This window comes from Crocodylus siamensis, chromosome 2 (genome assembly GCF_052110815.1).
Source record: "Crocodylus siamensis isolate JL-2025a chromosome 2, ASM5211081v1, whole genome shotgun sequence".
Taxonomy (NCBI): Eukaryota; Metazoa; Chordata; order Crocodylia; family Crocodylidae; genus Crocodylus; species Crocodylus siamensis.
In genome coordinates this window covers 124999216-125023649 of record NC_143396.1, presented here as the reverse complement: position 1 = coordinate 125023649, position 24434 = coordinate 124999216, and the positions used below count along the sequence as shown (strand labels likewise).

The window sequence follows — 24434 nt, the reverse complement described above, 5'->3', positions numbered from 1 at the left end:
ATCATGGATGTATTGTTTTTTTAAACTGGTATTGTGGTCAATAATTATGCTTGGCACCAAACACTGGAAAGATAAATCAAAGTGGATATGATTTACAATAACTGTATTTTACAGCCTTGGCAAAAAAGAAAGAGAGAGAAATCTAACAGTAACTAATGGCTTGGATTATTATGAAATATTAGTAGAGGAAAGCTAGATATTTCCTTCTACTTATTAATTAGACATTTTCTTTTGCTTTGTACTGTGCTACAGAAAGAAAGCATAAGACAAAAACAATGAACTCAAAAAATGAATACAGAAAGCAAAAAAATTTAATTGTGCTGCATAAAGAACTTTTTGCTATGAGATTACATACAACTAAGGCTTAAAGTTAAATACTTCTGGGATCACTAATTGACAGAAAAATACTGAGTACAATTTTACAATAGTTTTAAAATCTATTTCCTGCCCTCTCCCCATTTATAGAGCATCTATCCATTGTTCATCTAATCATTAAATTCATCCTGCAAAACGAAATCAAAAAGCAATCAGACTGTAAATAGTATGTGAAAAAAAATACATTGATGTAATGGCTGCAGAGCTCATGGACAGCGGCAGTAAAATATAAAAAGACAAGAGTTAAAAATCCTACTGCAAGAATATTAACTGTAATAAAAGACGACGACATTAAAAACAGCAGTTTGTTAGGTGCCAGTACATAATAGAACCCATAAGACAGGCAAAGAATGATGCTAAGTTAGGGAGAAAGTCTGTTTTCAGGGAAGAACTTCCTGACAGACACCACAACAAAGCAGCATGAACGGAGATTGTGTGGTCCCCTTCTTGTTAATAAATCAGGCGTCAAAGGTTGATCTGCAGTTAATAAGAAGCCTAAGCCTTCTCCAAGGATTTGTAGTACTCTGTCAGCACGGTCCAGGCTTTGGGGGCCATGAAACCTTCTGGAGGGTTTTGCCCTTCCCGAGCCAGCTTACGCATGCGGGTCCCTGAAATAAATTCAAAATCTTCATGCCTGGGGAAAAACAGAATACACATTTTAAAGCCTGAATTAGCCAATCTTCTCTTCTCCTTTTTTGATGGAAAAAATAAAGTTCATACCACATTAGTAAGATCCGACTCTGGATTGTAAAGTTTAGTAAAACAACTGTGGCTGTGTAATGTGCCACTCCTGTACAGGAGCAGACAATCCGGAATACACACATAAACATTCCCTATTTTCCAAAGCTAAATAACAAACGAGTATGAATACATATACAGTTTTGCATACATGTGCCTTTGTTTTTTTTGAAATTCTTAGGCAAGCTATTAGTAGACATAGGATAAAAATATCGTCTCACAGCTGTCTTTTCTAAAGATTAATTACAGAAGACCAGATGGACAAATGAGGCCTATTTGGGCTTATTTATGATCAGGAACTTGATATTAGTACTCTATGCTATTTCACACTACCAAAGAAGCCAACAGAAATCCATAATGGTAGAGCTGTTAAGAAGCAAAAATTGAAGATCCTTAGCCAGAATAACTTGCTTTACATATAAGTGAAACAATCAAAAACCCAAGAACCTAATGCAAAAAGTCTAGTCAGTTTTCTGAAGCAAAATAATTTATTTTTAAATTAAATGCGGCAATTTTTCTCACTCCCTTTGCAACATATATTCATTACTCATTCTTCACTGGTCTGTTTGAAATAAAAGCCAAATATTGATCTCAGATGTACATGCCTCAAAGTGAAATGAGAGCCAAGCATGTTCATCAGAGGGCAGATTTTGGCTTTAAGTGCTAAGCAATGCTCAGTATGGTATGGGGCTTAGTAAGATACAAAAGGCATTTCACAGCTGTCTCTCACAATGCTTGCTGTACAAACCATTAGCTTTGCAACTTTTGATGTGGATTGTATTCCTTTTTCACAACAATCAAACCCTGCATGCTGGTCCCCAAAATGTGACAACAAAGCAAACACACCTTTTACTGTGCTCTAATTACAAAGAATACATAATCCCCAAACAAGAAAGCTGAACTGAACTGAACTTGTAAAGAATGGGTACAAGAATAGGGGAGTAAAAAAACCCTATCAATAGGGCTAAAAACAAATAGGTCTCATCAAGTTTCATCTGTAGCATTAGCAGGCCCTTAGCATCAGTCCCTCTCTCAGTACTTGCACAGGAAAGAGTTTGTCTACCTATCTGTTTCCTATGATAGCTCTGGGGAGGGTACATCCAGGTTAATTTCTCATGGTAAACAAAAAATTACGGAATTTACAGTCAATTTTCAATTAAAAAAAAAAAAAAAAAGGAGGCATCTATAAAGGAACTGACTCCACATGACTCTCAGTGGAAGGCCGACAAATCTGAGCACCGTAGACATATCAACTCTTAGCTGTTTTACAGCAAGGAAGTGGTGTGGGATTGTGAATAAAAGAAAGGTCCCAGAAGGAATGAGAAAAGAATACCAGCTGGAGGTGCAGCGATACACTGGTCTGATATTGGACTGGCACCAATATAAAGATAATTGACTATATTGGAAAATGGCCTGATGTGGCCAATAATGAAGCCAATAAATGCACGTGCATGCATGCAGCTGCAGTGCAGCTTGTAGATGGCGAGAAGCATGGCCCTGAAGCTTGGAGAGCTGCGTTCAGCTGGTAAGTCTGCTGTGGTAGAAGGGGAGTGGCACTGAGGCCTTGGGCCAGGCTGTGCTCGGGCTGGGAGTGGAGCTGGAGGGGCTACGGCAAATTCTGGGGTAGCTGCAGCACCTGTGTAGCCCTCCACCCCCTCCCAAAGCACAGTCTGACCCGGCCCCCGCCAGGAACAGCCCAGTGCAGCCCTGGCCTGAGCCTGGAGCAGCAGCCACCCTGCCTCATGCAGATCCAGGCGTACATGCCTACCATGCCCTCTTGGGGTGCGTGCAGTAGCAAGAGCCACCTCTCCCCCAACCCCCTAGCCCCGTGCCCCCAGACAGCCATGGCTCCATCCCATGCCCCGTCCTGCCCCAGCTGGACAGTGCCTGCCACAGCTGCTCCCTCACCACAGGGGCCTTGATCTGCCCCCCCTCCCCCTCCACCACAACAGACTTACCAGCTGGATGCAGCTCTTCAAGCTACCAGGCTGTGTATCGAAAATCAGATCAGTACCGGCCGATATGACTCCTTAAAAATCGGCTATCAGTATCGGCCCCCAAAATCTCTATTGGTGCACCCCTAGCACAAGTATTTCAATTCTAAGAGAGAGATGAGCTATTTAAGGGCATATTAATAAAAGCATGTTTCCTCTGACCTCTCCTTAGCTGTAATTGTATGTTTGAGTAAAAGCACCCAAAGAATCCAAGAGACTAAGGAAGAATTCATACCTAGAAACAAAGCAAGGTACCTCAAATCGTTAGGCTGAGGGCCAAAAAGAAAAGGTGTAAGAGCCCGCTGACAAATGTGCTGCATTAATAGTTTTAAACAAGTTTTAAAAATCATAAGCATTGATGCTTAAAGATTTTCACAAATCTTCAGAAATGTTCAGTACTGGATTCAGTCACTCTCCTCTTCTCCTTCTTTCCCTTTCTCTCCAAGCATTTTCCTCCCCAAAACATTTTTCTTTTCCTTTAAGACAACAGGCTACATCAATGGGTGTGAATAAACATCCCTAATATTAGCTTCCCCCAACGGTTCTGGGGGAGGACTACAGTACACATTTCCCATTTTTCACTGGCAGCCTCAAAAACCATTATTAGGCCCAAGGGACTAAATAAAAAAGTGTCTGAAGCTCATCAGTCAAAAACAAAATAACCAAACACACTTCTTGTATTTACAGGTATACAGGCTTTGGTGCCCATTTTTACAGAAACCACAAACAGCCTGCTTACTTGTGGCCTCTATTTGGCTCTTTCCAGATGCAGAATTGTTAGTTTTCACAAAGATTGCTGTGGTTTCTTTTCAAATGTTAGACAAATTCTCATTCTTAGAGTTTTTTCTCAGCAGCCACCCGTAGCCACATTTTACAGGAAAGTCTTCCCATAAAGGGTCAGAAATCTCCCAAACAATCACCATATCTTAAATGACAAAGTACAATCTTGAGAAGTCACACTTGCCTGAGGGACATACTTTTTTATGTTTTTAATGAAGACACAATACAACTTTTTTGACAAATAAGTAACAGTGGTTTGCAAATATGACACACATCTGGTGCATTTTCATGATGATTAAAAGTCAGTTGCAAGGCTTCTCTACATCTCATTTTTATTGCATATGCCATCGACTCAAACATCGATTCCAAAAGGGAAGTCCAGTAAACTTTTACAGTTTGAATTAAGACTAGCATAGGACTGTAATACTGTAACCCTTCGTTTTGGCATGCAAGAATTCCCTGGTAGAATTTCTCTAGAAGTATGCTTTTCAGAGTAGGTGCTCAAAATTATTACAGAAATGTAAGTTTGACCAAGTCCCATTTTCCAAAGTAGTTTAGGCTCTTTGGGCTAGGAACAGAAACTACACATACATCAGTACAACTGACTAGAAACAGGTTCAAATCTGTAACACAACAGAAGTTCAGTGTACATAAACTGGTTGGAACAGGTTTAAGATAAACCTGGATGGATGTAGTATATCAGACTTAACTGATTTAGATTAAATAAGTTTACTAAACTTCTATCCCAGGTCCCTTCCAGATTCAAATCGACTCACAATCCCTCAGCATCCCAGGATGCTTTGCACCTCCCCCCGCACACTCCCTCACAGTAGGGCTGTGTGAAGCTTCGGTCCCTGATTCGATTCAGTGGAGATTCAGCCCAATTTGGTGGCCGAATCTCCGAATCCAAATCGAATCAGAGGAGCCCTAAATTGCTCAATCACATCGGAACCCTCTGAATCAATTCAGAGAAACTGAGAAAGATTTGGAGATTCAAACACACGGAGACAGCTTTAAATGTTTTTTCTACATACCTCTAGGTAGCAGGCGGCTCGTGAATGCTACAGTGCTGGGGCGCATGAAGCATCCCACAGAAGTGCGGGGGGCTCCCCAGCATGCTCAGCAACAGACCTGCTGGGGAGTGCGCTTGGGGGCCCCCACACTCAGCAACTAGCATCTCTGGGGTCTGGGGAGGAAACCCAGGATCCCCCTGTGGCCAATTGCCATGCAGCCTGCTCCCCGGCCAACTCGAAAGTGGACCAGAAGTAGTTCTGGCCCGCTTCCGGGTTCACCGCCAAGCACATGGAGGGCCCCTACCCCCACCCTCCTGTAGGACATTCCATCTGCCCCAGCATTGCAGCAATCATGAGCAAGGTATGTAGAAAAAACTTTTAAAGCTGTGTCTATGTCCACATCGCTGATTCTCCAAATCAGCATCAAATCTTCAGATTTGGCTGAATCAAATCAGGGACAACGATCTGAAGCAATGAATCAAATCACTACCTCTGATTCGGGCCGAATCTGAATTGAATAGGGCCCTACCTCACAGGGTAGGTAGTCTAGTTTTGGCCCAAGTTGTCTGCTCCAGCTGAGCAGGAAGGTGTGCTCTAGCACCCCCAGCTTTTGGCCTGGGACACTCCAAGCATATGACTGCATTTACAGAATCAAAAGTGAATGTCTGTTCACTCACTTGGCTAAAACAGACAGCACTAGTTCCATCTATGCAGCTTAGGCTAACCTGAGAAGACTGAATCGATTCAGCCTCGGGTTTCTTGACTGTCTGTACTTAGTCTTGGAGTCTACGCTACTTCTGAAAATATCACCCTCCAAGGACAAAAAAAACTTAACATAACCACCCCAAAATGTCAGCTCAATATCAAAGAGGAGCCATGTACAAGATGACTATGTGGATTATGCAAATGGCTGCATCATTTCCTACTGATATTGACAAATCATCCCTGTTAGTGTTGTATAAACACTCCCTCCCCTGTGAGTCATCACCTACCTAAGGTAGCTTATTAACTGAGGTCCTACTGAAAAATTTAGATGCCCACTACTTCCTACAAAACACACTTAGTTCTGTTAAAAGATACAGAACAAACCCTCCCCCCCCCACATTATGTTCACTGACGAAAAAAGATTAACCAGTCCTTTGGGTTGCCCTGCAAAGTATCTTCCTTTTTCACAACAAAGTTCAGTGAACAAATCCCTCAAAACTGGGGAACCAGTTTGGAATAAGATGAAGTTAAAACCATGTTTTCTATGTAAAGATCATGAAGCAAGTAAAACTGATGAAGCATGAAGAGAGACTAAGTCTTCTGAAACTAAACTGCACATGTAATCCAAAAGCAGCTCATGTCTTTCAGAACTAAAAATTTAATTTAGAACTATGGAAGATATGCTGAAAGAGCTAGTAAACAAAAAACAAATGCAACCCCCCTCCTCGTCAGCTCAGGATAATATTGATTTTCAACTCAAAACACAACTTACTGTTCAGGGTCATAATAATCCATGCATTTCTTTTTCTTGTTGTATGCTGCAACTCTGAAGGGTACAATTTCCAGTGCTCGGAGGCCAGGAGCCATAGTCAGCACTTTAGCACCATGGGTTGGTTCATAAAGATCCCTCCCAGTCTCTGGGTGTGGCATGCCGGCCGGATCCCGTCCAACAATGTAGAAGTTAACACCAGCTACCATCCGTGACCTGCAATGCCATTGTACCTAGGGCAAAATTCAGGTAAGCAAATTGAGAAGACACAGTTAGGAGAGAAGGGAACAGGGCAACAATACTAAACTAACATTATTATGCATCACTATGATCAACACTTCATTACATCAAACTTGCATAATTAAATTTGGGCAATGCACACATTAGCTTTTTTTGGGCACCCTGTAGCAAGACTATAGGTGCATACAGAAGTTACATTTCTTGCACAATGAACCCCCCCCCCCCCAAAGTGCTCTGTAGCCATTACACAACAAATGTTCATGGCTGCAGAGCACTTTTAAAATGGCTAATTGCATGAAAAGTGAACCCTTTCTGATGTATTATCAGACTCTATGGCAGAGCAACTTAAGGATCCTGCATACAGGTTCCCTGCAAAGTTTAATTGAGGGTGATTCTGTCTGCATCCCAAGCAGCTTTGCAGGTCTGTCACAGAGAGGAGACAGAAAACCTCTGTCTCAGTGTGCAGCCAGGTGGGGGGGATGGAGCCCCCTCTGCCACAGCTACCCTTGATGAGGTCTTGTTGGGAACTGGGCCAGGCCCATGCAGCAAGAGGGCCTCCCACCCATTTGCTGCACAAACATCTTGACAGTGGCAGAGGCTGCTATGTTTGGAGCTGGGCAGGGGGACTGGGAAACAGAGCCAGACTGCACAAGTAGCCAAGCCAGGCCTGCATGGTGGAAGGCTCCGTTTCCCCTCCTCCCACCCCAGCTCCGGGTGCAGCAGTCTCTGCCGCTGTCAAGATGCTTTGGGAGGGCGGGTAAGGGAGCTCCCCCCACCACACAGGCCAGGCCTGGTTGCCCCTAAGACCCTAACAGGGATAGTTTGGGGGGAGGATGGGCAGGCTGTGCCCCCTTCCCCCTCAGCCACTGCTGACAGTTAGCAGTTGGAGAGAAGGTGGGGCTGGGAAGAAGGGTGGTCCGACAGCCTCCTGGGAGGCTGCTGAAGCGCCCCTGCCTGCTGGCCTGGGCCAGTGCAGCCAGGCTCTAAGCCATTCTCATCCCCACCAAAAGACAAGTGCCTGTTGGATACAATGACACTCTAACTCATGGCACTTTTGTGTATAGTGCCACAGTTAGAGCACCTCCCTGACAGGCTGCCTAAACGTCTGTACACACCCTATGCTACAGCAGTTTCATGAAAGCAAAACAACACTTCAATTTGGTAAGTAATTCTCAACCTATGGATCACTATGATGGTTCAATAGAGTACCTGCCATAAAGAAATAACTGGTCACATTGCTGAATTTCTGTTTCTAGCTATAACTTTCGCTATTAAAAGATGAGTCATAATACACTGAATATATCCCTGTTAGTGAAAGCAAGTGGTTGCCCCAGAAACATAGACAGAAGCTTCTTGAAGAAATTAAAAAGACGACATGGCTCTAAAAGAGCAGCAAAAAGAATCCCGAATGGAACAAACAGCAGGGACTTCCCAATTGAAGGGGTCTAAATTAAGAGTCTATAAGAGGAAATATTAAGAAATATAGCCTTGTTTTATAAAAAAACCGGACCAAAGAAAAGAGCTTAGCAGGATTTTTAACACATTAGCTATCCCCATGAATAACACCACTTGTAGTCTTTACTTCAATTCTGTTAATACAAGGATTGTCAAATTTCAGTCTTCAGGATATCAGCTCACCCCCCCAAATGGGGCGGGGAGCAGTTTTCCCTTGAAGTGAAATATTGCAATGTTACTGTAAGCATAAAATTAGAGGATTTTTACACCTTCCTCCAAAGCACAAGAATTGACCAGCATCAAGAATAAGGTACTTCAGAGACTCACTTTATAAGTCATTACAATTTAAATGTTTAACTGAAGTGTCAAAATTGATCTGTACAGAGAAAACAATGCAAAAATCCTATTCAGGTAGATCCAAAAAACCAAAATGTGCTTCTTTAGCTGAGGTTTTGCAGTTGCTATGTAGAAAGCAATAGCAAACAGATCCTACACAGCAAAATTTAAATCAGTGATTTTCAGCCAGGATGCCAATCCAGCCTGGGGTGCTGCCAGAGCCTCTGAAGGTGTCACAAAGTGTGATAAAGGCAAATTATGGAAAATTAGGGTTGGAAGGGGCCTTAGGAGGTCATCTAGTACAACCCCCCGCTCAAAGAAGGACCATGCCCAACGACATCATCCCAACAAAGGCTTGGTATAGCCGGTCTTTAAAAACCTCCACTTGAATGCTTCAGCCCTTTCCACATCATCTTTCACTAGGTGGCCTCCACCTAGTGGCAGTAAAGAACCAAGTTTCCCAGATTTTCTTCTTGCTGCTGACATACTTGTAGAAATTTTTGTTATCCTTTATGTCCCTTGTTAGCTGCAACTCCAGTTGCACTTTGGCCTTCCACATTTCATCTCTGCAAGCCTGAACATACTCCTCCCTAGCAACAGCTTCCAAATGCCAACCTTATGAAAAGGCTTTCCATCAAACAAATAGATGCAATTCTTTACATAGATCCAGCCACAAATGAAGAGAGTCAATTATCTCCATCACTTCTGTATTTATTGCATGCAAGTACTGCTACATCCCCAGGCAATCCCAGGACATATGGGCTTGATTCAGTTTCTTGCAGGTTTACACCACTAAAACATGTAATTTAGTGTTGGAACAGTACAGTTTAGGACTGAGGAAATGCATATCCTACAACAGGGGTTGGCAACCCCAGGCACGCAGTATGGACCATGACATGTGAAGGCATTTTGCTTGGCACATGTGCCTCAGAGTAGACAGTGGTGGAGCTGCAAAGGTCCCAATCCTTATTGTGACAATGCAGACTTGGCCCCTTCCCCATGCACCTGCTGCCAGCAACAAGTCAGGCCAGGGCTCCGCAGATCCTGGTACAGCTGCTTACAGCCTGCCCACTGCCTGCTGCGAGCAGCCTGGCCTCTGTGGCAGGCGGCAGGGGCCTACCCAGAGCCTGGGCTGGCTGTGGCAGGCAGTGGGGAGGCTGCAAGCAGCTGAATGGGGGTCTGCAGAGTCCCAGCCCGGCTCAGAAGCCATACAGTGCACCACTAGCAGAGCCATCAAGTAAAAATCTACTCCACATATATTTACCATCCACTGTAATATACCAGTTCACTCCATGTTTAGCATACAGCTGCAGTTAAACCTGAACTTTTTTTCTGCATGAAAAGCTCTGAACAGTGGTGAAGGTTCAGCATTCAAAATCGCAGCTTGGTCCATTGGGAGCCAAAGCAACAGTGCCTCAGTGATAAGGATCTCAACTCCTCAAATACTACCAAATCACCTTAACATTTGTTAGCCCCATGCTCCCCAAAGTTTCATTCACTCAGCAACCAACAGGAACCAGGTATACAAGCTGCTTACTTGCTTCAGAAAAAGCCCATTGTCTAACTGTATATGTGGGTATCTTTGAACAATCTCATGATCAGGCACATTTGAATCCCACCCCCCACAGCATTCCCCCATTCACACAGTCATATAAAAAAAAAGTCAGAAAGAAAAATAAGAAACTTTGTGCTTTTCATATTGTAAAGATTTAACATTTTCTCTGAAAAAACTTTGTACCCCTCCCCCCCCCTTTTTGCCCTGATTGGCCTGCTATACAAAGAAGGATTAATGCAAAGGAAGTGTTTCCAGGAACAAAATAAAATCTGGTTCTACATTTCTTTTTTTAAATGAAATTAATTCGTTCTCTAAAAATGAATTTTGCCCATTAGTAAGCTGCCAAAAATCCCATCAGGGCAATAAAAAAGTTATGTAAACATTTCTGATTCACAAGCATTACTATAGCATACTGATTAACTAACCTATGTAATAAACATTTACTCATTTTCAGAAGTTTTATTTCAGCCAAACTAGAGTCAAAGTATATGCTAACCTTCATCTGAGCTTTCCTAGCCTTCTAAACCACACTGGGTGGTCAAACAGATCAAGAAGCCTCTGGCATCCCGAAGCTTGATCGATTGGAAAGTTCTGCAAGATGGCAAGAAAGCAACAACTGCCAGAAGGCTAAATGCCAGCAGACCACTTGCTTCCCCATTTTCCCCTTCTTAGCAGTAAAAAGCAGGGGTTTTCAGAGCAGCTTGAGTCAGCAAACAATAAAAACTGAGCCAAGAAAGAAAAAAAAAAATAGTAATTTTTGGTAGATGACTTCTAGGGCACAGCTGCATCACAAACTCAACACACCCAGCAGCGATTCCTTCAAATATGCTCCATGGACTCAAGTAGCATAGCAGTGTCTACCTGGTATCAGGGGTGGGCAAAGTGACACTGTCAATCAAAAACATTATTTATCCTATCCTCAGCTCTGGGCAACACTACTCTTGTCCAGGACGGAACAATAGGGTTTGAATAAAAGTGTCACTTCCAGGCTGAGTACGTCTACAGGCTAGACATGACTTGAGACAGTAATTAAAGCGATACTGGAATGAGAAATTTCCAGCTGATAATGGTCTAGTCTTTCCTCTACAGCCACTAAGGGCATTTTCAGACGTATGCAACGCAGCACCAGGTGCTTTTTTTGAAAGCGCCCAATGCTATGTCACATACACTTGTATAAACAGCCAAATGCGCATTAGTGTTGAGAAAATGCCAGTGGTGTACTTCTGAACTAAAACAAAGCGAAGGTGTTTTACTTCAAAAGCGCATTGCTGCAATTTGCCCAGCGCTGACACGCATTTCGTCATTTATACAAATGCACATGATGTAGCACCAGGCGCATCAACTTGCATGCAGAGAAGACTTGCTGGCTCTTCCTGGTGGGGCTTGGACCCCTCTGCACTCTGGCAGGAGGCGGCAGAGCTGGGGGCTACAGTGAATTTTCGGGTGCCTGCAGTACCCTGTAGCCCTGCTGCCACACCACTGCCAAGACTGAGCACAGCACAGTCCAACACCTGCACTGGGTATAGCCCCGTGCTGACCCGTATGCAGATCCAGAGGCACGTGCCCCCTACGCCCTACCAGGCTGCCCCAGCTGTGTAGGGCCTGCCCCCGCCCCAATTACTCACCACCAAGGTGAGGGGGAATCAAGGCCCCAGCAGTGAGGGAGGGAACAGGACAGTCAGGAGCAGGCGTGCGGGACAAACAGAGGCCTAGGGGGCATATGTCCCCCCAAGGGGGGCTACATCAAATTTTCAGATGCCTGCAGCACTCTGTAGCCCCACTGCTAGCACTACTGCCCAGACCAAGCACAGCACAGTCCAACACCCACACTGGGAATAGCCCAGTGTTGCCTCAGCTCCAGCCCCAGTCCCTTCCCTGCCATGCACCCCAAGGCATGCATGCAGTCACCACTGCCCAGAGCCAGCCTGAAGCTCTGGCCTCCAGTGCACCAGTTGTGGCCTCCCAGCTGTCTGCCACAGCCAGCCCAGGCTCTTGGCAGCTTGCAGCAGGGCTTGTAGCCTCCCCACTTGCTGCAAGCAACCCAGGCTCTGACTGATGACAGCTGCCCAGCACCCAGGCTGGCTGTGGTATGCCAAGTAAAATGGCCTTATATACCAAGCTCTGGCACATGTGCCTGGGGGTTGCTGACCCCTGGATAAGGAGGTAAGACTATCATCAATTTACTGCACAGCTGCTTTCTTTAGTCATCATTGATAGAAAGCAATGAATGACAGACACTGGAACAAAAAAGAAATGTAATCTTTGTAATTATAGTCCAATAAGAGCTTTGACATTTAAAGAATTATTTGGGTGCCCTCTTACCACCACCTTCCTGCTAAATGGGCACCCCTGCCAAGGAACGGAAACTTACTTTGGATGGAACAACAGGAAAATTTGAACACCCATACACCATCTTTCTTGCAGCATGAGACATGTCCATTTATACTGCAATCTTTCAAAGGAGTGCTAACAATTAGAAGACTATTTTTCTCAGGAATCACAGGAAGAAAAACTTGCCTTGCACATAAAGATTTTTGTCACAGTGAAAAAAAAATTCACACAGCAACAGTGTGGTTCTTGCATAGCTAAAGTAACTAATCATAAGCCTTGTCTTTTGGAAGTAATGGCAAGTAGGAAGGCCAGCCATAAACTTTAAGATTTATGAGACGGACAGTTTTGACCATTCTGAATTCCTCACTTGGGAAAGCATTCATCATTAGTTAATGGCAAGGAAAGAACCTGCAGTAGAAAGGAAATACCACCTCACTTTTCAGAGATAAAAACAATACATCTGTACAGGGGATCTGGCTAAGATTTTCAGGTCAGTGTGCTGCCCATTATCAGACCACTGCAAAATTTCTTGCAATTTCCTTTGAAGCATGTAGGGCTGAGCACTTTATGAGACATCATACCAAACTAGGTGGAATTATATTTGATATAGTATGGTCATCCCTATATAAAAAAAAAACAGTTGCTGTCCAGAACAACTTCAAGATGTGCAGGAGATCTTCAAACTGTTCATCACAGACAACAATATTATTTCCATTTTCCATGCAAATATTCTCAAATGAAACAAAAGCAGTAGCACTGAAGAAGTGTTTATATTATCTTTTGTGGAGAAACTAGAGAAAGACACCAGCCTCCTAAAGACCCAACAGATGCAGGATCTTTTTTTCTTTTTAAGTGAAGTTAGTCCCAAGTCAGTCAACATAGATATGCGTTAAGGCACTTTAAAATTACTATGAAATAACTCGTTAAGGCACTTTAGCTATTCACGCCTAAATTTGATACCTGCTTTTGTAGGTATCAAATTTAGGTTGAATAGCCTAAAATGGCCATTTTAAAGGCACATTAAAGATGCACACATGTAGACCCACACCCTTAATACGCCTTAAACTGGCTAATGAGACTTAAAAGCAACATATGTAGATGCACTCTTTTTGACTTAGGTTGTGTGTTTTCCAGAAAAATTACACATCAGTCTCACTGGAAGTCAGAGAAGGGCAACTACCTGCCTCGTCTTTAAAACCCAGCCAAAAGCATGCAGTTAGAGGCAAGGTAACTTTTTTTTTTTTCCTAATGGCATCAATGAGACAGAGAAATAACTTTTTTTAAAAGTATTGTAAAAAGATCTCTGTGTATTTGATAAATATTTCAATCAAAAACTAAATACAAAATCAGAATTCAAATCAACTTGATACTGCTGTTTTGACCACAGTTAGACACTATACGTAATTTTTCTCTGGTTGTGGAGGCTGTAGAAATAGCATGACTAACAGAATCCAGACACATCTTTTGTATGTGTGTACACCACAAGCAGACAATCTATAACACAAATGGTATGTACATGTGCCGCCACTGTTAGGTTTTCTAAAACGTAGGCAAATTTGGAAAATTTTAAACTTTTATTGCCATCTAGGTAATAGCACCCAGGAAATCCCAAACCTTGGGATCTCGTTCAGATACAAGTGGTGTTTGGGTAGAATGATTCTACAAGGGTTTAGAATCAAGGAAAGCATAAGTTTGAAATGGAAGAACAGCTGTTGTCCAACTTCTACATGTTTATATTCTTTAGCAATGTGCTCATCTTCCCAAGCAGGGTGGAGCAATTAAGGTTTAACACAACATTAGCCCTTCCAAAGTTGATCTTTTCCCGTCATAGGTAAACTGTCAGGACTGCAGATACATTTTCTTGGTTGGCTAGCCAACAATCCATAAAAAAGTTTTTCAAATACAAAAACACAGTAAATTGAAACCTATGAACCATGCCCATTAAATCTTTACAGACTGGAAAACCATATACATCCTGTTGATAACCATACTGGTTCAAACAGCTGCTTGTTTTCTGTAAATCATTTGTGCTACAGAAACAAATCTGGTACCAATGTCTTCTAAATGACCCACAGAAATGATTAAAGGAAGAGTGTCTTTTTTATTAGTTGGCTAAAAATATGTTATTGGCAGTCTGCTGTCTGAGGTCATTGGAAATGCTTCATAAATTAGGAGATGTTTCTTGTTTTATTCAAGATTATGACTGAAGGTTGTGGGAAGAATTTTGTTCTTTCTTGTATAATTAAGATTCACACTAGAAATTACAGAAGTAAGAAAGTTGTATTGTTCAACACAATTCACTTGCATATGGTTTTCTTAACAAGTGTCACCAAGTAGCCAAAGCAGTCAGAATGCTAATGTCTTTTAAAAATCTTAAAAAATGAGAACACTGTTAATAAGATGTCAAAAACAAGTATTTAAAAATAGATTGCATCAATCGACTTCAACCTCCAGCTCTGTGGCATCTAGAAGACTTGTTAATCTTCGAAACACAACCACTGCAGCGCATAGCACAAACTCCCACAAGCTCAACTGTGATCTAGAACTACCTCCTCTCTGTGAACTGCTTCAGGTCTCCATACTTGCTGAACTTGCCAACAAGGAAAACAAAATGAATGGCAACCACAATGGCTTATTTTTACTGTGGGGACCCCTTTTTCCTTGTAATGTGGCTAAGATGATGAAAAGTCATCAGATGGTTAATTTTCAGCTATTGGGAACCTGGTCAGAACCTGAACTTCCTGTGACCTAGAGAAAAAAATGATAGTGGGATATAGAACCTATATCCCCAAGCCAACCAATCTCCCCCAAATGTGAACACTTATTCTCATTGCTGCCTCCCACATTCTCAAGGGGGTTCAATCCAAGCCTTAACTTCTAAACAAAGTCTTGCCAAAGAGTTATTTCATAGTAATTTTAATGTAATACCTTGAAGCAATTCTCCCTGGATTAAGTTTGCCAAAAAATAAACAAAGCCATTTCTTCTAATTTGTGTACACCTCCCCCCCCATCCCTCTTATTTTTTTTAATTTGGTCATAAAACTTGAATCTCTAAAACTCTTGTTTCTTTTGGCATTTGTTCAATGTGCTACTAGACCTCATGACTCCATCTGAAAAAGGTGAAAAAAGGGGAAAAGTTAACGTGTCATCATGTCCTTTTACCATGCAAAGGAAAGAAGCATCTGAAAATCCAGCACTGCTCGCTCATGCTCTCTCCCTAACCCTATTAAAACTCTATGAATTGGAAGATTCTTTGTAGAAAGAAATTTGCCTGTACAAAAAGGGATTTTCTATGCTAAAAACAGTTATTATTAAAATGCTCAACTGCCAGTAAAAACAACACAGCACAAAACAAAATAAGACAAGAGAATGCTGAAGGCTTTTTTGTATTGTCACAATTTGTCTACCTCAGTTGGTCCAGCATACATCATGGGAGAAGGAAATATGGCCACCACTGTTGTTTCTGGATTCAGTATTCCTTCCTCAAGCACTGCTGCATGTTGCTTCATACGCCACATCAGTGGAACATCATCCTCCTTCGTCCAGCCACCAAGTGGATGCAGGAGCAGAACTGGACGGCGGTAGCCTCGTTCTAAAAGCTGCTTATGAGTATCCTGCATTAAACGAGCATGCCCATTGTGCACTGGGTTGCGTAGCTGGAATGCAAAGACTGCATCTATGGAAAGAAGAGAGGGCCAAAATATTTAGACTTACAATCTGCACAGTTCAGATCACAAGTGGTACTCTCTATATATGTACTACATACTTTAACAGACTCTTGGAACTGGCCAAACAAGACACTATGGACTTTTAAACTGGAATTCCAGTGAAGCAGCCAAAAAAAGAGCAACCATTAACAAGATAGTTTTTAGTTATTTTAGTTATCAGGTGTTGTCAATGAACTCCTGTATAAATATACAAATTGCTTCAGGAAACTATTATAATGAACTCTACAAAGGACCACATCTTAAATGGATTCAGAAAGTGCATTTAGACTGCATTTACTCAGTTGGACATCTCTCCAGAAACATATCATTAGCCTTCATGATATTTATCAGTTATTCAGTGACTGCCTGGTTTTATGCTTCCTAGTCATCTATTTCCAGTGGCTGAAATTAACTGAATATGCTTTATAAATACGTAAAATACTACTCGCTGCATATATACAATCTAATAATCTGAAAGAATTCTCCCAGGCTTGTTCTCCTGGTAGAAAAGCTTACCCAGGGACATGTGTACAAACATTTAAATACTGAGGCCATAAAGAGTGGAGAGCTTGCAGTCCCTACAATGCTCAGCCAAGGGGTCCCTGAGCACACATCTTAGCATTTTCTGCATGTTCCCTTCGTCTGCTTGGCAACAAATAGCATCTGTGCATAGGGCAACCCCAACTGGTTGACCAGACTGCCTATGGTCAGCCTGTTTTTTTCTATAGCGCAATGTGGGGATTGCAAAGAGTCTGCTCTGCTCTCTGCTGGATCAGCAGGGTCCAAAGTGTGACATACTATCTCCCTGGAAGGGAAAACACTTGCACTTTCCCAAGCGAAACTCTCTTGGGAGCAATTTAACCCTGGTTGTTCCCAGGTTATTTTTCTCCTGGAGCAGCCATTTTTACTCTGGGAGAAAAAGCCTGAACATCTTCAAACTCATGGTTTCTCCAGGGAGAACAGCAACTCTCAGGAGAAAATGAATGTCTGTACAAGACTTCTAAATCCACTTTTCTACTGAACCTATTGTACTTTTCTCAGGAATGTGAGATGGGAGGTTATGCCAGAACTCACAAACAGGAGAACTGGTAACTCATGCAGTGATCTCTAATAAGATGAGGTCCAATAAAATGTAGGCAAACTATTTTCTCAAGAGGTGACTTAACTATATGGATTCAAGTAGCTTTCTACTGACCTCAACTAAATAAACACCACATTAGTAGTGGTTCCAGGTCACACAGAGATGCTTTGAACATTTACAGACTTAATGAACGAGAAGCTTTAAAACAAACTGCACATAATCTTTCAAATAATCATATTGTCAGAAGTCTATAATTTCCTCAATAGTTATGTCTCCTCTTCAAATTGTTCAAACTCCCTTAAATGTACAGAAGTATGTAAACTGAATTCCAAAAGAAAGCCCACGCATGTTGCCCGTGTCAGGACTAAATAGATTCTACACTTGATTTTAATGGTAAACAAAGAGCCAGGTCCTATTCCACATATTAAGTGGCTATGCAGCGTTCAGCATCCCAGTGCAAATCTTATCCACCCTGTTTAACTCCTTGAAACGGGTAATACAAAAGGAAGTGGGTTTTCTTCCCATTTGCTGCTTTTTTGTGACTTACTCTAAAAACTGACTGTATGTTACAAAAACAATGTTTTCTTAAGTATTCAGATGACAGTATGTTAACATTACGTTAATGAGTGTTCAGGGACTTGTGCAAGGTGATCATACTTAAGTGTCTAGTTAGTGGGAAAGGATTTAGAACCTAGTCTATGAAAAAAATAAGGACATCTAACACAACCCAGTATGTCTTTTTCACATTTAACCATCATTGTGACAAAATACACTAGTACATTTTATGCCATGTAAAGTAGCTGATTCAGACTACAATCAGCTAAACTAGTTGTTAGCCTATTAATACATCAAACTAACAAAACTCATATTCCTTCCACTATAAACCAAAGGCAGGGGGGAAGGAACCATACATAACAACATAAAAATTTTGCCTAGAATACTTTGCTATAAAAAAAGTAATGCAACCTAGAGAACAGAATTTTTAGCTGTCAAAAAGTATGCTTGCACAATAGCTAACAAAAGTTAAAGCAAAGCTTCAGCAAACCTCTGTATGTGCAAACAATGAATTTATTTCATTGTAACAATAAGGAAAATGGTGGGGGGGAGGGCTGTTTTTGTAGCAGCCTGCTTGTTGTTGCTACATGAGAGAGGTGAAGAACAAACAAGTACCCTGCCAAGCTATTACCAGCTGGTCTGTTAGTTATTTATTTAATACAATAAAATGGCAAACAAACTAGCGCTCTGGTTTCTTGTCTGATGCGATGCTAGAAATCAGCTCTGAAATACTTTGAAAAGAACTGTAATACTTGTTAAGCTACTACATATTTGCAATGCTATTGGGTTTTGTTCCCAAAGAGCAGCATGAAACAAATTTAAAACCTGTGTAAGAAAATGAAAATAATCCCAAAGTAAAAAAAAAAATACTTGAAATAAGTCTAGAGAACAAAATGGATACAAAACACCAATAGTTGGATAAGTACAAACAACAGGAGTCATTAAAATATGACCCACCTATTTTAAGAATATAGTTATGTCACATCAAAATTAAAAAAAAGGACACCTGAAAGTTCTCGTTTTCTCTCCCCCCTTCTCTTCCTTTGGTCAAATGTCTACCCTGTTATAAATCTTTAATATTAATAACCATAATCCTCTTTAGAGAAATGGAGGAAGAGGAGGAGAACAACTTCTTTCAACTAAAAGAAGCAGAGATTTTTAAGTGTGCAAGAGCTTTGCAACTCCCACCCCACTTAGAGTTTGGCAGGAAAACAAAGCTTAAGATAACCTAACTAAAAATCTCTCTAAACCCAAAATTACTCAAATCTCTGCCTTTAAGGAAGCCAAGAAAAAACACCCCTCTAAGTTTCCAAAAGGAGAGGGAGAGGCAGGGAAGTCAAGGCAATATTTCTAATGAACAAAAGCAGCTCTTTTTTACATCAGAAAGGAGCAAAAAGAGCAAACTTCATTTTTCTGGTATCACAATGGATTTGTGAACTCTCACTTCTGAAAAAAAATTAAACAAAAATTCTGGTTTAGAACATCCTGTACCATTTCAATGTTTCTGTCCTGAAATGTTGATTACTTTCAACTGAAAACAGATATGAAAATAAACTGATTGGCAACTAAATTTCTGCTGCATCTGCATTAGTATTAGTGAATCAGGTGTCAAGACAATGGCACTTAAATTAAATCAGCAGAAAAGGTGCTTCACTTCAGCATGTGTGCGCAATGACAATGCAGAATAGTGTCTGTACACCACAAACTTGAATCCAATACAGGAAACAGCAGGATAATATGCTGTACTAGGAGACAATTGCAACATTGACTCACCAGCATTCATTTCCTTGAACTTCTGCTTTAGTTCAGTAGGTGTGAGACGGTATTGATCAAGACCATCGTTCCAATAAATACGGTCAAGGACTTGTAGATCTCCACCAACAAGCCAGTCCCCTTGTTCCATAACCATCTACACAAAAAAAACCAACCCATCCTGTCAGCATATAAACTAACACAACTACACTTCCGTTACAAACAGATGACTGTCAGCTGTTTTGAACATTCAAAGAATTGCGCTTAAGTGCATTTGATTACCAAAAAAGCTGTTCTGAGTTAAATCCATTTGAGAAAAATTCTCTAAGTCTAGCTAGTAATTTTCAAAATCACTGAAATATGGTCCAAATCTGTTACGCCCCAGTGCAAAGAGGGTGAGCAAAACTAATATGGATTGGCACATGCAATTCTCTTCAAAGTATCCAAAAATGCACTAATATACACAAATAACCAACACTGACCAGTGTAACTAGTCAACATCTATAGACAAAAGATCATACATGCCTGGGAAATGACATGTGAGGCTTAACGAAGTTGCATGTCTTACGTAAGTTCAAAACTCAAATAATTCAATACTGGATTGAAGGTCACAAAATCTGGCTGATACAATAGCAATATATAACACACTTATTGGTAGCAAGTAAAATAAATGTTTTTGACTGATTATGCTCCCAGCTCAATTAATGAATAAAACTGGAAGTCTGAAAATAAATCTTATGGCCATGTTTTTTTATTCACGGTCATATCATGTACTTTATTAAGGTATTTTTTAAAGACATGACATGTTGGTACATTTCAATCTTTACAAAACATTAGCAGCTTATAGATTTTTTACCAAAATAAATAAACAAACCACACAATTACAAAAGGCTACCTTTTTGAAAGAACAAACGACCCAGTAAGTCCCTGCATGTGTACAAAATTTCACCATTATTTTCCAAGACCAAGGAATATGAAGAATACGAAAACAGTGCTAAAACTGCATGCAAAACATGAAGGAATACAGTCACAATATTAAAGATACAAACCTAGACTTATCTGCTCTATCCTACCTTGTTCTCCCAATAATCCAATAGGGACTATTCTAGGAGCTAAAACTGCTGGGGCTTAAAGATGCTAGGACCATGGGTGCCTCTGTCTCCCAAAAGTCTCCTGATCTGCAGGTCCAGGGGACAAGAGAGAAAGGGGTATGGAGAATATGTAATATCAGTTTCATGCCACCCAGAGAATTCCCCCTTAGAGAAGGGACACTTCCACTGACACAGTGGTACAAACTTGCCAGAACAGAATGAAGAACATTGCACACATTCTTCATCATTCTTACCAAGTTGCACTGCAGTTGGTGGCATAATTCAAGGCCTTCAAAATAAACCGTAGTATTCATGTCACTGTTTGGTGATAATTGAAGTTATTTTCTATTTTCATTTAAATGACACAGTTATATCCATCCACCAAATGTACAAGCCCTGACACTGTATGTGATGGAACATGTAGTTGCCAAAATCAATTTAAGCTGAATTTAATAAGATAAGACTGTAATATTCCAGATATAGTTACCACTTTTGCAAGAATGTTTAATGGTCAATGTCCTGGTGCCACCATTACATGTTTTTTTTAAAAAGTAGAACAATGTTCGACTATGGATAGATTTTGACATATGCAAGGCATTTTCTCTATAAGGATAAACTCACTGTTAGTTTGAGATTTTAAAAATAAGCCAATTGAGCCATTAACCTGCCAAAAAATAGCATATGAAAGACACCTTGGCTACAGAAAGCAATTTAACTGTCATTTGATAACGTACATAATTATTTAATGTACTGTCTGCCCAAGTTACAAACCACAGTACATTTACGAAGAACACTCAACGAAAGGAATAATACTCCAGTGTGCCAATCAGCATTGCGATAAGAAGAGATGTATTAAGAAGAGCAGGTAAACTTGTGAAGATAGTGAACTAGCCTAAATGCTTCAAATTATTTCAGAACATCCAGACAATGTGACTTGCAACTGCTCTATGTGCAGGGAGAGTAAAAGTTTTCCTGCCTTACGAGCACGTGCATCTGCTGATTTAAAAGATCTGATAGTGCAATTGGGACCAGGGAAGGATGCATTTCCTAGATGCAAACAAAGAAAAATCCCCTTCCTTCTAGCACTGCATCTACAACACATTCTAATTCACTTCACATGTAGATAAGGATGTTATAATTCTGCATGCTAGATAGTATGAAGTATCCAGCAGAGATCAGATATACGGAAGAGAATTGAGCTTTATTTTTCCCTAAGAATTAAACACAAAGTGAAAGAAGCTTTGATCAAATGCAAAAATCAAAGCTAATGTCAATTCTGCATTAGTCTTGCAAAAAAACAAAACTCAGTTTTAATTAAAACTAGCTGTTCAAAACAACCTTGATATAGGGATGTTCCTTGCATGTTGTTCCCCACTGTCTGGCACACCGCTCCTCCTTTCTGTGCTCATAGAACTCTGGGTTACGGAGAATGGCCACACGGCGCCCATCATATACTAGCGCAATAGCCGTACATCCATCCAGTCTCTCTTTGTCTTCCTGGGTAGCTGTCAGCACTATAGGCACTGACAGATTAATAACGCCCCCTTCAGAGAAAGAATGCATATAACAATGGTTACCAAACTGGGAATTGCAAAAAATTTTCACAAGTTACAATATAGTTTTTATTTTCTATGATATACAGTTTAAGATCACACTTCACTAGTGGTCAAGTGACACATTCTAGAATAAAACAGCTGAGAATATACTCTTGTACAAGATGCAGTTATTACAGAGAAATTTCAGCATTGAGTCCTAGAAAAGGAACAAACACATTTGGAAAAAAATGGCCAAGAAAAAATCATCAAAACATACACTAATACCAGTATGAACATACAACATGCTGCCTATTTGTCAAAAAAAACCCCAAAAACCTGTTCTGGGGTGCAAATCTGTTGAGTCTGGTAATATTCCAATCTTTATGGCTACCAGAACAGGCCTTGCTGCATACTAGGGTATGTGGTTCAAGAAGAAATATTCAGAAAGAGAAAGTTGGCTCTCTGATACTGTCTGATGTTGCTCTTAAATTAAGAGCTCACCTACAAGTCTAGTGGGCACTAAGCTGTGGAATAAGGATTCAACACAACCTCCCATCTAGCTTTCTTATTTGCCATACTTCAAATTCTTGCTGAATTCTGATGAAAAGGAGTAAAGCATTCTGCTTATATTATTCAATTATTTCAAAAGTGCATTTTGTAATACTTCAAAGAACCAACATGTGTTCACACTAACACATGTGTACCCAGATATTTCAAAACAGATCAATGGATAAGTTAAACAGGCACTGTGCATGCTTTGGCTTAGTTGCAATGTTATCAAGTGCCCCAGAAAACTATCCAAATGCAAGTCACTTCTAAAGCTACATGTGGTCTTCATTTTTAAACATTTACTTAATCACATTTACTTCATCACTAGATGTTGGAAGTCTTGTTTTTCTTGACTACAACATAAGAGTCAGGTCTGAGAAGTAAGTGAACTAGGTATTATAAATCATGTGCAAATGCTTGAGGTCTAAGCAGCATACTTACCAAAAAGCAAGACACTCCTGGGTGTTCTCCTGGGGCAAAAATCTTTCCTCCCCTCCCTCCACCCCTAAAGCTGACAGGAGTTTTGCCACTGACTTCCATGGGGTCAGGATTTCACCTCAGGCCCTACGCTGAACTCACATTGTTTAGACAATAAATTTTAAAAACATTCTTTTAAACCTGCCCCTGGAGGCAGAAAGTTAAAATGATGAAGTTGGGTGGAAAAGGTTAAGAGAAAATACAATAATTCTTTCAACCTCCCCCCTCTCTCATAAACCAAAATAAAAGGTGTTCTGCACAGTCTTAGCATGCAGACCCTGTTTTCAAAAGTCATTAAAGGATCAAGTAGCACTTAAGAGATAGTTGGGCAAAAATATTTAAGTTGCCTTGTGAAGTCTACCTGTGCACTTTTGGTAGCAAAATTATTTTTTAAATATTTTCCATGGCTCTCAAAATAGTTGCTCACTCTGGCTTACTTAGAATTTTACAAAGCTGTATTAGTTAATGCTCAACATCTAAAAGGTTTTCTCCAGAGTACAGGTGGGTAAACTGAGACAGCGTGTTTAATTACTCAGTGTACACAGGGGCCCAAACATTAGAGTATAAGCTTGAGGCTACGCCAGACTAACTACATACTGGGGGAGAAGGACTACACAATTTTATTATTCTTGTTATCATCGAGCCACTCAGATTTGCTACCACATGCTAGACCAAAGACAGATACACACACACAGGTATTTAACCAAGAATTCAGAAAAACTAGTGAGAATGCGAGAATTAGGGATGGGACTTTTCCAAAAAAAAAAAACAAACAAAAAAAATCAACATCTGAAAGCATCTGGGGTTGAATTTTTAAAATGCATGGTTTTAACTACCTCTACTCTGCTTTCATTGATGTTGCTTATAGCAGAGCCAAATTAGGCCAAAAAAGTACTTTTGGGGAAAAGGGGGATGGGAGGTGGGAAATGCACCATAAGTGCTCTCAGAAAAATGGACTCACTGTAGGTACTTATGGAATGGAAATGTGGCAATATTTATGGCCATGCAGCTGCACTGCACAATCCAGAACTGAAAACTGTTTAGGTCTATAAGAAATGCTACTTGGTATAACTTATGACCATTTGTGTTTTATCTGCAATGTGCAGCAGCTAATAAAAACAGTTACTAGACTGGTTTACAGACTTGTCAAACTGCCATACCTCATCAAAACACACGCATGGAATTAAAAAAAAACCCAACAACTTTAAAAATAGTTTATATGAACCTGAAAATAGTATGAAGAACAGCAATCTGCTTTTTAATGGTTAAACTATTAAGAAGCATCAGAAGGATCTCATAGCCACCTATTTAACCTTAACCTACGTAAATGTTCACTCTGAGGTTTAAAATGATTGGAAGAACTATTTGCAGACTTTTAAGACTTCTCCACATTGTG

General features: G+C 40.7%; 1 protein-coding gene across 1 annotated transcript in view; it reads right to left on the bottom strand.

Moving 5' to 3' along the window:
• Window positions 1-289: 289 nt before the first annotated feature.
• The window catches only part of PAPSS1 (3'-phosphoadenosine 5'-phosphosulfate synthase 1), a 61631-nt gene continuing 37486 nt past the window's right edge, over window positions 290-24434 (bottom strand). Inside the window, exons 8-12 of the mRNA XM_090036735.1 lie at window positions 21816-22021; window positions 19408-19543; window positions 15699-15967; window positions 6378-6607; window positions 290-1009 (exon numbers count right to left, since the gene is read on the bottom strand). Coding sequence (XP_089892861.1) covers window positions 871-1009; window positions 6378-6607; window positions 15699-15967; window positions 19408-19543; window positions 21816-22021 — 980 coding nt within the window. The 3' untranslated portion in view covers window positions 290-870. The remainder of the gene's footprint in view (window positions 1010-6377; window positions 6608-15698; window positions 15968-19407; window positions 19544-21815; window positions 22022-24434) is intronic.